Here is a 19070-nt window from a genome sequence, read left to right as displayed (position 1 = left end):
TTTGTATTTGAAATTAAATAGTGGAGAGAAAATTGTTTCAGAGATGTTCTCATTTTTTTTCAATATTCTTTACATAGAAGGATTCAGAATTTCTTTCAACATTATTGATAAACAAGCAAAAAAAAAAAAACCTACCCCAACCAGGGATCTATTAATCTGGCTTTAAGTATTCTATTCATATCACAAATCTTTGATTAAAATTTATTGCAATTTTAAAAACAGTTTACATTTGAATTATCTCCCTTGAAAATTAATGAACAAAATATTTTAAGAAAATTAATGAACATATATGATTTTAAGGTAGCTAATCCATTTTTTTACTTTAATTAATTACTTTTAATGTCGACAAAACTATTGAATATATATATATATATATATATATATATATATATATATATATATATATATATATATATATATATATATATGTAAAAATAAGGCAATAAAACCATAAATGAATAACGCAAGCCAATAATTTATTAAAAACTGTTTGAATAGTAATTATGCAAATTAGGTATACAAATTGCTGTTTAAATTGTTGTTCTATATATACAATATTTCAATTACAATAGACTATTCAGATTGTAATAAATGTAGCAAATGAAAAAAACTCACATTTATCGATTTTGATGAATAAAGATTCTATTTATATGATTAAATAATATATCTTCATTCATCATACATGCTAGAAATATTTAAGAAAATCTTTTGATTATGTTAATCTATATAATAATAAACTATGACATTTCGTGTTCGTACGTAAGTTACTTTTAAAAGATGAGATTGCTGAAATGACAAAGATGCAATGTAAACTAAATAAGTTCATCTAATGATGCTATTCTGTTGAATGTGAAACTTGATTCGATCCCAGTCATAAACTCATACTTGACTTCATAGACTGGCATTCAACCTCCAGCCTACCAAAAAATTAGCACAAGAAAAGAATTAAATTCTATTAATACCAATTAAGCGGGCATAAACAGTACAAATCGAATAGTACTCAACAACAGACATTAAAATATTGCGTGGTGCTATGGTTAACTGCTTATTCTTAATTCTCTTAAAAGAGCCTGCCTTTATATATATATATATATATATATATATATATATATATATATATATATATATATACTGTCAAGAATTGTAAATCTCAACTGAATTAAAGAAATAAATTATAAGATGGTCAACATCATGAATTTTGAAATATAGTTTTTGTCATTTATCCACTACATTGCTCTGTAATTACATTGATATTCTTAAATAAGGACTGGTATATATTATAAGAAAATATATTTCTACAGAAATATATATATATATATATATATATATATATATATATATATATATATATATATATATATATATATATATATATAAAGATTAATAATTGTAAATTATGAATCAGTTTCAAAAGGAGAAACAAAACAAAATCAAATTGAGTGTACGATCGTTTCAAACAATATTGACAGTAATCGATAATGAATGTCTTTTTTAATTTTGTCTCCTTCATTCTCAATTATTGTCAACACTATTTGTCAATATTAATAAAATGAATATCGTTTCAGAAACGTTCGTACACTCAATTTGATTTTGTTTTGTTTCTCCTTTGGAAACTGATTCATAATTTACAATTATTATTTTTTTTACTCAATATTAATAAAGTTTTAGGATAAATATTACTATTGAGCTTATTATATATCTACAGTACTATCAGCACTGTTCCTTTAAAGTATTAATACATTAAATTAAACTTTGCTGTTCTAGACTTCCAGTCTAATTCCCCCTTTCTCTCTCTCTCTCTCTCTCTCTCTCTATATATATATATATATATATATATATATATATATATATATATATATATATATAAGGTTAGTGGAACAGAACCCCTGACGATTACCAAGAAAATTTTAAAAGTAAGAGCATAATATTTAGTCATACATGTGTTACAGAAGACAAAAAAAAACATTGGTACCATCGGTTTCAAATTGAATATATATTAGTCCCCTATGTTGGACTTTCTCTAGATGCTGTTTATATCTGTCTCCTTTTTAAAAATATTAATTTGAAACCGACAGTACTGATGTTGTGCTGATCTTTTGTAACACACACACACACACAGATAGATAGATAAATAGATAGATAGATAGATAGATAGATAGATAGATAGATAGATAGATATAGTCTTTTATATAGTTCAAATAGATTTCTCAGGAGAATCAATGTCTATAGGAGACTAAAGCTCAATCTTCATTATTGAAACCTTTAAAGATTTATTTAAAACCTGCAATAAATAAATAACAAGGCAGGTCAAAGTAATATAAATATGTAATGTGCATTTGTGATTTTCATAAGATTAGCAATATCTTTTGGTCGATTTTAAATATAAAAAGTCTGAAGCGTTTGCCAATATTTTTTCAATTTTGCTTTTCTAAAAACGAATATTTGTAATATTTTTCATTTTGTATATTTTCCTCTATTTTCTCCCAACAAAACTGAATCAAAAGCAATGTGCCGATTGCTGTGTTATTTTTTTCTTTTTTGTCTGAATCAAACAAATTTTTTTCTCTTTCGCATTGAACAATGAAGAGGACATTTTTTCCATTTGTAAAATAATGTGAGATTTTGTAACTGCTTTTTTTTTTTTTGCATTTCTGTTCTGTGTGTGACATTTTTTTCAACTTGTGTATGAAATGAAGGCAACTTTACGGCTAAGATAAGATGAAAATCAGAGGGTGTCATGTCAAGAGAATAGGGGAGATTTCATAGCCACATGCCAGTGGTTCTGATCTGGTTGGATGTGCGTTGTGACCCTGAGCATTGTCTGGCAGGAGGAGGATATCTTTGTTTATTTGATTTTGATAGTTTCTGTTAATTTTTTCAAATGTGAAGCAATTATAGACTCTTGCAATTGTGGTACTCTTTGCCAGGAAATCTGTCATTACTATTCCATCCTGGAACAAAAAAGAGGGTTAGAGAGTTTCACCTTTGCCTTCATTGAAGGTGATGAGTCCAAGTGCTTCCAATGCATTGATGGGGCTTTGGTCTTTGGATCATCGTGATAGACTCAGGTTTCATACTTTGAAATCAGTCTTTTAAAAAGCTTTGACTCATTTTCTTGACACATTTCCAAATTTACCCTCGAGCACTCAGCACATTCTCACTTCTGGAAAGCTGTCAGCAACCTGGGAATCCGTCCATATGCAAATGATCATGAATTATAGTTTTCACAGACTTTGTTCTAATCTTGACCTTTAGACAATTTGATGAATAGTCATGCATCCATTTGTCAAAATGGAAACTTCAATTTTTCTGACAAATGTCTCCTCAATGGCTGAAGAAGACGAACAGGTCTGGGAGCTTCTTCCACAGATTTTCCAGACATATTGAATTTTACTAGGTTATATGACGAGGCATTATTAGCATACGTTTCTTTCATTTCATCAAAAGATTCCTGTGGTGTGTGTCCTTTCAAATACAAAAACTGAGTGATAACAAGTATCCCCAGATTTCCAGTACTCTCCAGCTCTTTCAATAATATTTGCAAATGAATTTGCATTATCGCAACAGCCGTTTGCCAATGATTTCTCGCTGGCGATGACCATTAGTCCTCAGTGGAATTAGAATGGCAATAAGCCTTCCTAAGGCCTTAGTCCCCTTTGTACTCTTTCAGGGGAGGTCTGATTAGTGGTCTCCCTTCTCGGTCTTTCACAGCTATTTTATGTGGCATGAGTCGATACTGATGACCTTTTTGAATTTATATATTTATCTAATTATTATTATTATTTATTTATTTATTTATTTAGTTGTTTAGTAATTTTAAGTGTGCAAAATGTTAAACAAAACTCTTATGATAGATAAGATATTTATCTCGCAAACAAGTGCAAGAAAAATAAGTGATATTTCTTTCAGACTAAATTTCATGTGAATTAAAATCCATGACAATGCAAACAATGTTATACACTTTTGTTAGAACTCATCTAGATTCTGAGAGGCTAATCTTCAGCCTAACAAACCTAAACGAAAATTCGGTATTACCATATAAATATAGGACTTATAGTTAATCTTAATAAAATCTGGAGGAAATCTTGATATTTCGAGAGAGCATCTCCCTTTCTCAAAAAAATAAGTTAAATTTACCACAAATAAAAAAGTGTCAAAGTCTTTGATGGGGATAAGGATCACAGAAAAATAATAATTCAGCATAATATATAAAAATATATTATTTCTATAAATTATTATTTATGTGAATATACTTTTTAATTAATATATTATTTTATATTAACAAGGTATTATTTTTTTATTTAATTATTCATGTTTTTATTAATATTTAAAATTCAAAATGCGTGGATTATTTTTAATAACCAAAAATAGTTACACAATCTTTCAAATTTAATATTTATGTCCATTGTTTTTATCTCATGTTCACATTTCCACTTGCTGATTATATCCATTTTTTAAATTTTGTAATGACTTTTTGAAAATCCTTATTTTGGGATAATTTTTTTCTTTGACAAAATTTTTTCTACACAAAACGTTTACTTGTAAACAGAATATGACTTAAAACATCTTTACAACATTTTTTTCTAAAAAAAATTTATAGGAAGAAAAAAAAAGTGATAATAAAATAAACAAAGTTGATTTTTTGGGGGGAGGGGGGGGCAAAGGATAACTTTTATAATCCATAAGCAGAAAGTTTTCAATGAAAATCATAATTTTCAGTTTTTAAAGAAAGTCATAATTTTCCGTTTTTAAGGGAAGTCATATTCTGTGATTAAATTTCAAAATGTTCTGAAAATTACAATTTTATCATGTAAAAGAGAAACAATTGTCAGTGAATTTGATGTTTTTTGTACAAAAATAGGTTTTTTTTTTGGTTTTTTTTAATCCAAACATTATTGCAATTATTCAAATATTACATCAATAGAAATGTTAAAAATATCATGTTAATGAATGTTGAAGTAGTTATTTTCTTTTTGAGTTCTTCCCTTTTTGGCTGAAAAACTTTCATTTCTAAAGTGAAGAGATCACCGATTACGACAGAATAACAAATATCCACAACAATTAAAACTTCTGTAATTAAGGAAAAATCCAAATTAAACTTCTAACACATATTTTGTTAGCCATTTATCAACTGTCAAAGTGGTGTTTCTTTGAAGACTAAAATTAATTATTTCTTTGAAGACTAAATTAAAATGAAATGAAAAAAACTTTTTAAAAAATGTTTATATCCATTGTTATTATACGAGAGAGTAAACCTTATTTGAATGTCTTTTTTGGTTAAATATCCTGCCAACACAGAATATTTTACGTTTCTTCTTTTTAGTATTTCAAAAGAGCTTTGGTTACTCAAAATGGCGTACAATCGTTGCCAACGAAGAAGTTTACTTTCTTTTTCTTTTCCTACAGGGATGCAAGTCATTACGTTTTTGTCATATTCTTCAAAATGTTCATTTGATATTGTTACAGTTGTAAAACGCAACTTCGTGACCAGATTGTTTCTCTTATTGTTTGGCCAAATATGGCGCCATTTTCATGCTGGTGATTTTTGTTGTATCCATTTATTGTAAATGCATGACTGATTTTCATTTAGCACGTCTCTCTCCCTCTCTTTCTCTCTCTCTCTCTCTCTCTCTCTCTCTCTCTCTCTCTCTCTCTCTCGTACACACGCACGCACACACACACGCACACATACACACTTATATTAATACTCATATCTGACAATCGTTTTGTTGCTGTAAAGCTGTGGTATAATTCTGTTTACTTCTAGTAGGTCCATCATCCCAGGTTTTACCTTATCTTTAAAGTTAGTTTATTGCTGAAGCGGTTCTAGGAATGCCGACAAGGTTGCTTAGACATTTTTAAAATTATGGGGTGTTGTCTTAGTGTGCTGACTTTTCAAAACAGCACTTGACCTTATGTCTAACATTTCATGGAGAGGAGTTAAATAACCAGTTTTATATTGATACAGTATTAAAATCCATACTCCACATAGATTTGATCTTGCAGAGTACAACTGAAGACTTTGGTACTTGAAAGTTTAGAATAATAAAAAGAAATACTTAATGAGCAAACACTGATTTCGAGTACACAACAAATGCTATTAAATGGAAATCTTACAACTACTACTACTACTACTAATAATAATAATAATAATAATAATAATAATAATAATAGTAGTAATAATAATAAAGGTAATCTCGGCAGCATCAAACAAAACCAAATTCTTTGCCAAGAACTTTGCAGCTAATTCTACCCTATGCGATCAAGGCTGTCAACCCCTTCATTTCCACCTGTATCAGAAAACACAACATACAAATATCTGAGTGTGATGTTGCAAAAACGTTGATTTCAGTAAAGCAACTGGCTCTGACGGCATTCCAATTATAGTGCTGAAAAAGCTTCAACTAGAACTAGCGCCCATACTTACAAAGCTGTTTAAGCGTCGTCTTAAGGAGAATTGCTTCCCAACACCCTGGAAAACCTCATCAGTATGCCCTGTATTTAAGAATTCAGGTGATAAATCGTCTCCCTCTCAGTACAGACCAATAAGTCTCCTATGTGTCATGAGTAAGTTGCTGGAATCTATGTTAAATAGAGAAGTAGTCAACCATCTCAGCAAAAATAAACTTCTTAGTGACATGCAATATGGTTGTCGTTCTGCTAGATCTACAGCAGATGTGCTAACGGTTATATCTCATAGAATTAGTGAATCTCTTGGCGGAGGCTTCCTTTCTAGGGCAATTCCTCTTGACATATCAAAGGTCTTTGATTGGGCATGGCATAAAGGTTTACTTCATAAGATATCCAGTTACGGTATAGCTGGAAATGTTTTCTCAATTATTAAATCATTTCTGTCGGATAGGTTCATAAGAGTAGTGGTTGATGGGCAGAAATCAGAAGCTCACAGTATTAATGCTGAAGTTCTTCAGGGGTCCACCCTAGGCCCAACTCTCTTCCTGATCTACATCAATGATCTTCCAAATAACACCCTAAGATCATTCGTTGACATTTATGCTGATGACACTACCACCTATGGCGACACATCAAAGGCCGTAAATGACAAAGTTCTCTTTGATTTCTTTCCTCTGATCTTGAGCACGTGGTTCAATGGGGGAAAAATTGGCTGGTTACTTTTAATGTACATCATTACCGCTCTGATCCCCATCTGGCATCAATTGAAATGAATGGCTGTCATCTTGAGTAGACTCTATGTTTTGACAAGCTTCTGGGCTTGACCTTTATTCCTGATCTGAAATGGAACATATACATCAAATCCGATGCCAAGGTTGCTGGAAAAATGGTAGGATCCTTCTACCACTTCAGTAGATATCTCACTCATGATGCAATTCTCTACCTATATAAAAGCCTAATGATTGAGTACTGTTGCCACATCTGGGCAGGAGCTGCTAGAAGCAGCTTATCCTGCCTTGGCAGAGTTCAAAATAGACTTCGTAGCTTAGTGGGGGATGTCCTTTTCTTTCCCACAGAAGAGACGTTGTGAGCCTGCCTCTGCTTTATCGTTATTTTCATGGCAAGTGCTCGTCTGAGTTCCAATCTATGCCCCCCCCTTGCCGAACGTTCACGAAAAACACTTGTCTAGCCAAAACCACTATCAATAATTTCCCCAATGTCTATCGTAAATATTCCTTTTATGAAAGATTTTGTAACATTTTTGGAAATGTATATTAACTAGAAGAATACCCGTCTCAGGATGGGTAAAATTAATTCCCCAATTTTTTGTCTTTTTAACGATAATTAAAATCAGGACATAATGCTACTAAACCTTATGCCTAGAATCCTTATTCCAATTTTGATTAAAATTCATTTCATGATTTTCATTCTTGAAACATGTCTAAAATTTAAGCCCTAAGTAGTCTTAAGAATAAACTAAAATTCAGGGAATCTTAGTTTATTGGGTTTTAATGACTATGGATTAAATTCAATGTAAATTTTAAATATTTGATTTTTCGAGTGGAAGAGTATGCTTAACACACCTTAAAAATCTTTGAAAATATGCCAAAGAAATTGAAATTTAAGAAATATTTATTAATATTAACCTATTGTTAAAATTTTGCAAAAATCGAAAGTATCTAAATTTTAACACAGGAATTTTACCCACTTTTTACATCCTTGCATAAAACTAAATATATCTCACATATAGAATCCTTATGCCTAGTAGCTGTGTTCCCAAATTCATAATAATCGGTTAATTACTTTTAGAGTAAATCTGTACATACAATAGACATATAAACATACCTAACTTTATAATGATAGAGATTGAAAACTATACATTTTTAAACTGGGTGTGAGGTGATAACGTGCGTGCAAGAGTGAATAAACGTATGAGAGTCAGATACGTCCTAAGACAAAGTACTGTTGGCACATATGCAGAGTTATTGCCCGGAACATTCTTTTCTGCCTTGGCAGAGTATAAAATTGATTTCAAAGTCTAGTAAGAGATGATCTTTTCTCTTCTCTACAGCCCATTTTCCCAGAAGAAGCGTTGCTAGTCTTTTTCTACTCTATTATTATTTTCATGGTATATGATCAACTGGCTCCAATCTCTGTTCTCCACTATAAAACATCCATAGCAAAAACTCTTTTAACTACAACCACTGCAAAGAATTCTCATTTCTGTTTCTGTATACTTAAAACTAAATGCGACTTTCATGAACAAGGTTTCTTAATTTGTGGAATAGAATACTGCAAGACTGTTTTCCAGATTGTCACAATATGGTAGTTTTCAAGTTCAATGTAAACAAATTATTTACTAGAATAATCGAATTCTGCCCATTCCTCCCATCGTTTCCAATTTTCTGAATGTGTTGTTCATCGTTCAATTGAGAATCTCATTAACCCTTATCCTCAAGTATCCGTTGGGCCTTGATAAGCGGTGACACATTAATATTGAAACAAAACAAAAAGAAAACCTCTTATTGTACAGCATGGACAACACCAAGCAGCTGCGCTATTTAAAATATAAAATTAATTCTTAAAGATATATTACATATAAAATTGGTGTGATTTTTCAATGATAATCACCTTATGAACTTATGTAAAATCTTTGAACATCCTTCATCCCTCTATCTCTATTCCTCTACCCTTCTCTGACTCTCTCTCCACAGTTTCAGTTCAAAATTACTGCTCAAAAAAAATCTAGAATTTTCTTCAGAATTGAAAATAATTATACCGGCAAGAAAGATAACTGCAATGGAGATATATTTTTTAATAATATATAATTTCCTTCAGAACTAGACATGTAAAAACTATGTAATCTCATTTCTATTTCATAACCTTATAATCTATTTGGTCCCCTTATTATTGGAAATCAGTTATGCATCCAAATGAGTAGTGGTTGCCAATTTTTTCTGTAATGGCTACCCGCTACTCATGATTTTTCGATTCCAATTATATTCCTCAAAAAAGTTTGTTTTGTTTTATGTTATGTTTTTCTTTTCAATCAAGGAGTCTAATTTTTTTTCAAAATGTTCAAAAGATCTATTCAACTCTTGTCTAATTATTTATTAGAAAAAAATTGTATTTGACCATTTAATCAACAAAAATCTCGTTTGAAAAAAAATCTTATTGAAAAAAAAACCCAGCTATTTTGAGGAATATATATTGACTTTTTTCCGATTTTTCTTCCTTCTTTTTGTTTTGCTTGCCAATTTACCCAGTATCTTCATGGTATATTGGGGAAATTCTAAATCCAGGTAAACCCTTTTCCTCCTCAACTGCATCTCATTCTACCCTTTTTTCATTGTCATTACTGCTGAGTTCTGTACCAATATTGAGTGCCATTAGTATAAGGCTCAAAGTATTCATCATTAATTTCACAACTCATCCAGATAGATACGCAAGAATTGATCCTGAGAACCTATTTTTCAGTTTTAGATTTCTTCTCATTGAAATCAAATTTATGATTTTGTCGCTAACGCTCCCAAGTGTTATACACCAAATTCGACATTTTCTAGAAAAGTCCATTAAGAATTAAATAGCTTCAATATTTAGAGTGCACGTTTGAACCATCTTTTATGTGATATAAAACGTTATAAACATATGTATAAGAGGATGAAACAATGAAGCTTAGAATCTAATTAAATTAGTTTCAGTTTCATCAAAATAATTCTAACAATCAACTTTAGAAAATGTTTTTAAGAGAATTCATTTCGAAATTGTTTCTAATCTCTGAATTTAATGTGGTTTATTTTTTTTTTTTACTTCAACTTGTTAAAGCGTTTTTTATCTTGATCTCAGCTTGTTGAACCGTTTTGATTATATTGATCTCGGCTTCTTGAACCATTTTTATAATCTTGATCTCAGCTTATTGAGCTGTTTTCATTATCTGGATCTTAGCTTATTAATCCATTTTTGTCTTGATCTCAGCTTGTTGAACTGTATTTTTTATCTTGATCTCAGCTTGTTGAGCCAATTTCCTTATCTTGATCTAAGCTTATTGAACAGTTATCATAATCTTGATCTCAGCTTATTGAACCGTTCTTATTATCATATTCATCTCAGTTTTTAAAACTCTTGTCGAATCTATTTTAACTTTTAGAAATATTATTTCATTTTCGTTTATTTCATTTTTTCCCCAAAAAACTCTGTTTAATTACTATTCATTTTTCCTTATAAACTTTGTTGTCATGTTTTATGCAATATTTTTAAAAGAACCTTTTGTACCAATTATTAAAGGTAATGAGACTTTAAATGTTTTGTTTTTCTAAAATTATGTGTCCAATATAAAAAAATTGAAGAAGAGGATAAGAGCATTAAAAATTGAATGAATTAAAATATTTCTTGTTCTCATGACATTTAGGGTGAATAAGTTCATTTGTCTCCACTAGTGAGTGTCCCAATGCTAATTGAACAGAGAGAGAGAGAGAGCGTGTAACATCAACCTGTTGCGTTTTGTCTCATCTACACATTTTTCGTTTATAAAAATGCTCATACATATACTGGCAGGAACCTATAGACCAGCACCTACCTACATATATATGTGCATATATATGTTTTTATATGTAATATTCAATATCTTTGCTACTTACAAATGAGTATATATATATATATATATATATATATATATATATATATATATATATATATATATATATATATATATATGTGTGTGTGTGTGTGTGTGTGTGTGTGTGTGTGTGTGTAATTTAATAAATGTTCCTGATTTATATTGTATATAAGTGTTTCTGCCAACATATTTTGGGGGAAGAAACAATTGTATGAATAAATGTGTTTTTTTAAAGTAAATTCGCAACATTTATTAAATTATACATTTTGAGCTCTAGTAATATGAATATTATTGATCTATAAACCGATTTTTATTTGAAATTAAAGGACTATATAAGTGTGTGTGTGTGTGTGTGTGTGTGAGTTTGTGTATGTGTGTGTTTGTGTGTGTGTGTGTGTGTGTGTTTGCATGCTGTAGTCAGGGATTCAATTATATCATTTTAGTTTAAATGTTTTAATTAAAAAACTTATAATAATGTGTAAATCATGAGGATATAAAAAGAAAGCTAACACTGCAAGAGATAAATTACCTTTTTAACTAGAGAAATCTCCGTCATATTTTCAACCTTTCAGGTCATTATTTGAAGTTGTTGCTATTGTAAGAACCTTCCTTGTCAGAGTAATTATTTTCGGAAAGAAATTGGAGCAAATTACTTTTGAAACCAAAGAACCTCATGTTGCAGGGATAAAAAGGAATAAATCGTTAGTCAGAATCAAATATCATTTTTTTTTCAGATTTATTACTATTAAGGTTTAACATGGAAAATCTAAGATAACTTTATATATATATATATATATATATATATATATATATATATAAACTATGTATTTTTGTCAATTTAAATCATTTTTAAATCATTTGGAGGGAAAAAACAATTGTATGAATAAATATATTTTTAAATGTAAACTCCAAATAAGGAACATGTATAAGGTATTATAGTTGTTTACAGCTGTTTCAAAGCAGTGTTTATATATAATTGCCTGTTTAAGAGAGTGCAAGTTTTCTTCTTTAATGTCGTAATCTAAGCTGCTGTGCCATTTCTCTTTACTTTCATCCAATAGATAAATTTCTTAGCTGTCAAATCCTATTCGTATTTACTCTCTAGATGTTGTACATATGTGTAAGCAAATGTTACTGTCACATCTCGTCGTTCTTGCACTCAACCCTTAATGGACCCTTCTTTTATGCACTGCACACTGTCAATGTTCTTACCAAATGTCCACACTCTTCTAGATTAGGTTCTCTCTTTGCTTCTCTTTAATTGAAACGTTTAAAGATTGGAGATCTCATCATGAAGCATTTTAATTCTTCTCATGTCTGCTGGCACCACATTGCACTTTTGTATCTTGTTGCTTTCTTTTGGTTTTCACATTTTCTCAAGATCTTTTCAAATTGTTGAAACAAAGTGCTCCAAACTTAAGCTCCGTTTATTTTCACTTTAAAAATCGGCACATCAGATGAAAATAATTTCATTCTTTATAAAACTTAAATATTTTAACTTATTTTAATCAAACTCTATTTAATGTAACAATAAATGAAACCAAAAACTAAATTTGAGAAACAAGCAAGTTATCTTGTATTGCTCTATCATTTTAGAGTCTATTTGCTCACTAGTTATCGATTGTTTTCAACTTCTATTATCCATTTATAAACGTTTCCGCATAGAGAAAATAGAATTAATCAAATAATTTTCTTTCTTTTTAGAAATAAACTACCATAATAATAGCACTAAACTTGTGCCCCTTACAACATTGAAAAATAACTCACATCTTGTGCTCTTTATAACCTTACAAAATATCACACATGTCCCTTACACCATTGAAAAATAGCATACACCTTCTTATACTATTAAAAAGAGAATTAATTGATAATAGAAAATTAGAGAAGGAATTTTTGAATGATTGTTTATGAAGCTCAACATTCAATTTTGATGCTTATCAACGTAAGCAGCATTTCGTCTGTCACCCATCAAGGTTGAAATAGAATTGTCATTATTGAATGATATAATTCCTGCTCAGAAAATAATAATGAACATAATTTTAATTTTATATAAAACAGTGCATGCAGAGGGCTAATGATCTGGTGATTCTTCAGGCCAAGACCTGGGCTGTGTGTCCCAAAAACTCAAGTATAAGTCTGAGTACTGATAAGTATAGAACTGAAGGTCCCCCAATTCTGATACTCGGGGCCATAGTCCTGTCGATCGCCCCTCTCCCCTCTTCCGCCTACACCCCCCTGACATAGAATCAATTTTCATAATTTTCTACAACAAAAAATTCGTTTTTTTCTATTAGTCACACATCAAAATTCATTTCATCTCTGACCAAAATACTTAGAATATTTATAAATGCTATAAGTAAATATTGATACATTTGGAAACGAGGATTCAATCCTTGGTTGAGTCATACTAGCGATTAAAAAATGCTACGATGACATCACACAAACACTTAGCATTATTATTCATATAATTTGATTCTTTGGACTACTGTCCTCATCTTGAATGTTATTTTCACAACGTTTCGGTAGATGTAAACTCCAACCTTCTTTAGGTATATTTTGTTGAACTCGAGAATCTTTATGTCGAATTCAGAAATCTGCACAGAATTTTGGACGGAATCCTTTATTTAATCTGTGCAAAAACCGGTGGCGTAGTGGATAAAATATTTTGTAAATTTTGTTGTAAGTTACACTCTTCTAGATGTTGAAGGTTCAATCCTCAGTGTGAGCGACATTTAAAATATAAAATACAGTTGTGAATTACTTAAGACTTCTACAGAGTCATGGCTGACAGAACAAGAGAATTCTACCCCACCGCATTAAATAAAGAGTTCTGTTCGAAGTTCAGTGCAGATTCCTGAGTTCGACAGAAAGATTTCCAGGTCTGACAAGATACACCTGACAAAGGTCGGAGGTTACATTGACTAAAACGTCGTTAAATTAACACTCAAGATGAGAATAGTAGTGGAAAGAATTCAAATAATAGGAATAAGCAATTCTCATCTCAAAAATTTAAAAAGCTAACATTATAATTAAAATATATATAATCATATTATCATCCGAAATTTCTCAATCGAATTGCTACAAAGAAAAAATGTTTATCTGCAACATTGAATGATGATTAGAAATTAATTTTTGTTTTAAATCAATCCATCAAAAACAAAATGCAAATTAATCTGTTTCCCCGCCCCTTGTTTTTTCAATTAGTAATTTTGTAAAAAAATTATTAACTTTGTAAAAAATTAGTAACTTTGTAAAAAAATTAATAACTTTGTAAAAAAAATTAGTAATTTTGTAAAAAATTAGTAACTTTGTAAAAAATGAGTAACTCTGTAAAAAATGAGTAACTTTGTAAAAAATTAGTAATTTTGTAAAAAATGAGTAACTTTGTAAAAAAAATGAGTAACTTTGTAAAAAATTAGTAACTTTGTAAAAAAATAGTAATTTTGTAAAAAAATAGCAACTTTGTAAAAAAATGAGTAACTTTGTAAAAAACGAGTAACTTTGCAAAAAAGTAGTAATTTTGTAAAAAAATTAGTAACTTTGTAAAAAAATTAGTAACTTTGTAAAAATTAGTAATTTTGTAAAAAAATGAATAACTTTGTAAAAAAAAATTAGTAACTTTATAAAAAATGAGTAACTTTGTAAAAAATTAGTAATTTTGTAAAAAATTAGTAATTTTGTAAAAAAAATAGTAACTTTATAAAAAATTAGTAATTTTGTAAAAAAATAGTAACTTTGTAAAAAATTAATAACTTTGTAAAAAAAATTAGTAACTTTGTAAAAAATTAGTAACTTTGTAAAAAATTAATAACTTTGTAAAAAAAATTAGTAACTTTGTAAAAAATTAGTAACTTTGTAAAAAAATTAATAATTTTGTAAAAAATTAATAACTTTGTAAAAAATTAGTAATTTTGTAAAAAAATTAATAACTTAGTAAAAAAATTAGTAACTTTGTAAAACGTTAAGGAGGCAAATATGTCTGTATAAATTCGGATGATAGTTTCATCTTAAAATACTACACAGATTCTCTTAGCGTTAAATCGAACTTTATTCAAGAGAATAAGAACACAAGAATGTAAGGCCACAAGGTAAGTTGGTTCGGCAGGCATGTATTAGAGTAGAAATGTAATTGAGTTTATGCCTTTAGTTGTAAGCAGTTTTAAAGCCGGTTTTGGTTCCACTCCAAAATAAAATCTTCATCTGCAACATCAATTTATGGTTAGTAATGAATTTTTTTTTTTAATTATATATATAATTTTATCATCATCATGAATTGCACGATTAATTTTCTCCAAAGAAAAAAAAAACGAATTCTTGTTGTAACTTGGTATCCATCAAAACAGAATGCCTTTTTAGGGTTGGGAAATAATTGGAAGTTAGAATTATAAATTCATCTTTGATTAACACAAGTCTCTCTCTCTCTCTCTCTCTCTCTCTCTCTCTCTCTCTCTCTCTCTCTCTCTCTCTCTCTCTCTCTCTTCTTCTTCTTCTTTCTCTCTCTTTTCTATTAATAACTTTATAAAGCTTAAAGCGACAAATACATTTTCGCTTTACAAATACTGACTAGAATGATTTGTTGGAAAACGTTCATGGATTCTTTTTTTCTTCTTCAAGTCTAACCAACGTAGAATCATTATTTTTGTAGTAAGTATTTAGCATGCTCTCTTTTTGAGGGATTTAGTTTAGTGCTGGACATTGAAATGAAAAAAATAGTGCCATGCATTATCACCTTTCCTTTAACTAGTTCCCTTATGCTGTTACTTACTCTTGGGTAGAAATAAGAGTCAGAATAGATAGATGCCATGCGATTCTTGCTAAACTTTTATGTCATCATCCATATTTTTTTATAACTCACAACTCTTTCAAATCCATTCAAATACCTGCGTTCATTATCAAGAAAAAATATGTTGCAGTACTAAATGCATATTCTTACTGAAAACTAGTTGTTCATCTCCTTCGTCTTCGTCTTCCTTCTTCTTTGTGTGAGTTTGTCATGTAGAATCTGTAGGCCAGCTTGATCTTTTACAGTCCAAATAGCGACTTCTACTGAATGGTCACCTCCACTATAGCCAGACTATAAAAAGGCAAAAGGCGGACCCTACCTACGTGTTGACGATGATGACAATTGAAGAGAGGCGAGCCAAAGTGACAGAAGATGCCTGAGAAGTGCAAAAGAGAAGATCCACGTGAAGAAACTGCATGCTCCTACTATCATCAGCATCACCAACATGATCTGCCTTATATTTCGTATACGCTTCTATTTTTCTTCTACAACGTGATCCTTGTTATGAAATTATTTTGTAAAGATTATAAAAAAAGATTGTATCTGTAAATTTATAAATCATTTTATTTTTTAAAATGTGAAAAAGACTGGTTAACCCTGATTATTATGAAAGGCTGATGGACAACTTTCATTTCTTTAAATCGTCTTTAGAAAAAAGCTACATATCGTAACACATAAGTCGTAACTGTTGAAAATACGTAAATTAAAAAAAAACATTAAATGCATCATAAACAAATAAAAAGATAACATTTTTAAAAAACTTTATTAACTTTTGAAATTATGAAATTTTAGCAGACTCTAGAATGACAAAATCTCATTATCATTTCCATTAATGCGAATGTCTTGATATACAAATCAATGTAAACGATAAGCTGTCCTTATATACAACATAATAATTTCACAACTATTATGAAATATTTAATAATAGAGATCAGCCTTGCATCAACTAATGCACAATGTGAAATGAATATGAAGTCTATGGGGAACATTTAGAAGTTGGTTGTCATTCTTCATTTAAATTAAACGGCAAACTGCTCCTCACATGGTAGGATATGAGCAAAGTTAATATAACGGGCATGTATACCGAAAAGAAAGTTTCCTTGCAAAGAAAAATGTGATATTGTGAAAAGTACTTTATTTCTTACCTGGTACCTAGTAGTTATGTGGTTCTTACATTTGATAATTAATAATAATTATTATTCCAATTAGCAATTATTATTTCTCTGCATTGTGTCTATTTGCATGCTACCGTTTAATAGAGAAGAGGGTATTTTTATTAAAATTTGAAATGACTAGATGGTTGGATCAGTAAGGAGTTCCTATTTACAATGCCTCCCCACGGGACAGAGTTAGATGCCAGGGTCGTTTTTTAATGTGGAGAAAAGGAACAAAAATAAAAATTGTCTCAGTCGTGAAGGATTTCTCCTCCACTGACAGAGAACAAGAAATTGAAGTGTAGATCTGAAGAACAGATACTACACTTTGATCTTGACCCGAAGGCCAAGTAGAAAAAAAAATGCAATGATGTTGAAATTTTAAAACATTCAGTAATTTTGACGATTATTAATGATTATTGAAGGTTGTAGGTGGCTTTTTTAACGAATGAAATTTTAATAACAAAACTTCATTGCTTGTTTCTGTTGAGCAACAGGTTCCGGTTTGGAGACAAAATCAGTTTGCACTAATTTTATTCATAAGAAAGTTAGTAAAAAATGCATCACTTTGGCACATTAATTTGTCGTTGTAACCACTCTCCAAACTAGATTTATTTCACTGTAATAATTTAAAAACGAAATATTCACAACCACATAATAATAATTATGAGGCAGATATGTTTTCTGATATGTTTTATTATTTCCTTGTAAAACTAAGTAAATCTATTTCAAAATGAACAATATACAAGTATTTTCTCAACCCACGTTTTCTTATTATTGGCTTGGCACTTAAGTTTCCAACTTTTCAAATTTTAATATAAAAAATTAATAAAATGAATTAATGTAAGTTTCTTATTTATAGCACTAATAAAATTAATTGATCATTTAGTTTCCAACGTTCTTTTTTTAATTTAAAAAGTTTAATACAAATATTACTAAAAATTAATTAATGAAAGTTTCTTATTTATAAAATTAATAAAAGTAATTGATCACTCGTTCTTATAACTTCCTCTCCAAAGTTCAACAAGACTTATTTTTATTATTGGCTTGGCTCTTAAGTTTCCAACATTTATTATTCCTTAATTTAAAAAGTTTAACAAAAGTAGCAATTAATTACAACTCCTTCCCAAAGTTCAACAAGATTTTTAATATTTTCGTGGAAGAAATCAAAATCCAAAGTAAAAAAGGTAATAAATGTTCATTTTTTTAACTGGACATTCAATATTAATGGTCTGCAAAAAACAGGAATTAATTAAAATTAATAGAAAGAAAACAAAAACAAGCAAAAAAAAAAAAAGGATTACAAAATGATACCAAAAATAGAATACTTGAATCGATTCCAAAATTTAAAAAAAAAATGAAGCAGCTGGAATTTAGTTGCCAACCCACTATTTTTCTTTTCTCGTTTTCACCTCTGTGTGAAAAAACTTTTTTTGTTGCTTAATTGTAGACATTCTTTCGCATTCTTCAAAGTACCTTTGTTCAAACTTTACTGAAGACAACAAAACTGAAACATCTGATACCAACTCAAAACACACTTCTTTGATGTACATTAATAAATAAGGAATCATCATTCAAGTTTTTACTTCGCTTTGCAATAATAACATGAAAATTCTCAAATGCATTCAATCCAAACCAAACCCTCGTTCATGTTCTTTCATACAAATATTAGAATGTTTCATACCAAAGTTAAGTTTGTAGGACCGGTATAAAACCTCATTGTATTACAAGGTCATACCTTTCCTGATCTCTCCTTTCTTCCGGCTGTCTTGGTAATTGATCAGCTTCCATTCACTTCAAATTTCCTATCCACCTGAGATTCTTCTGTATTTGTAGATCTACTAACTCTATAACCAGATCATATAGAAGTTTTTACCATTAATAAGCGATTTAGATTCTAAGTGATGATGTCAGGTAAAGCCTAGCCTCGATGTGAAAATCTTCCGATTACAAAATTGAACTTCCTGTTTTAGTTTTGAATAAATCTGTAATCTGTAAAATATATTAAACAAATAAAAATGTGTTCCAAAGTTGCACATTTTTTCTTTCATTTCAATTTGCTTATTTATTTTAAACTAAGACCGGAAGTCCGGTTTGGTAATCAGAG

At 29.6% G+C, this 19070-nt stretch overlaps 1 protein-coding gene across 9 annotated transcripts in view; it reads left to right on the top strand.

Annotated features, from left to right (window-relative positions):
* LOC145243539 (neurexin 1-like) overlaps positions 1-19070 on the top strand; it is a 409860-nt gene that overhangs the window by 325825 nt on the left and 64965 nt on the right. For 4 of the 9 annotated variants that reach the window (XM_080106517.1, XM_080106513.1, XM_080106515.1 and 1 more), the window contains one exon: positions 9678-9713. The exons of the other annotated variants lie outside the window; for them this stretch is intronic. In XM_080106517.1, the coding sequence (XP_079962643.1) occupies positions 9678-9713 (36 nt within the window). The remainder of the gene's footprint in view (positions 1-9677; positions 9714-19070) is intronic. 9 annotated transcript variants of the gene reach the window in all.

This window comes from Euprymna scolopes, chromosome 22 (assembly GCF_053919585.1).
Source record: "Euprymna scolopes isolate OS-2025 chromosome 22, ASM5391958v1, whole genome shotgun sequence".
In the NCBI taxonomy this organism is placed as follows: Eukaryota; Metazoa; Mollusca; class Cephalopoda; order Sepiida; family Sepiolidae; genus Euprymna; species Euprymna scolopes.
The sequence above is the reverse complement of the archived record's forward strand: the minus strand, read 5'-3'. Positions and strand labels throughout refer to the sequence as shown.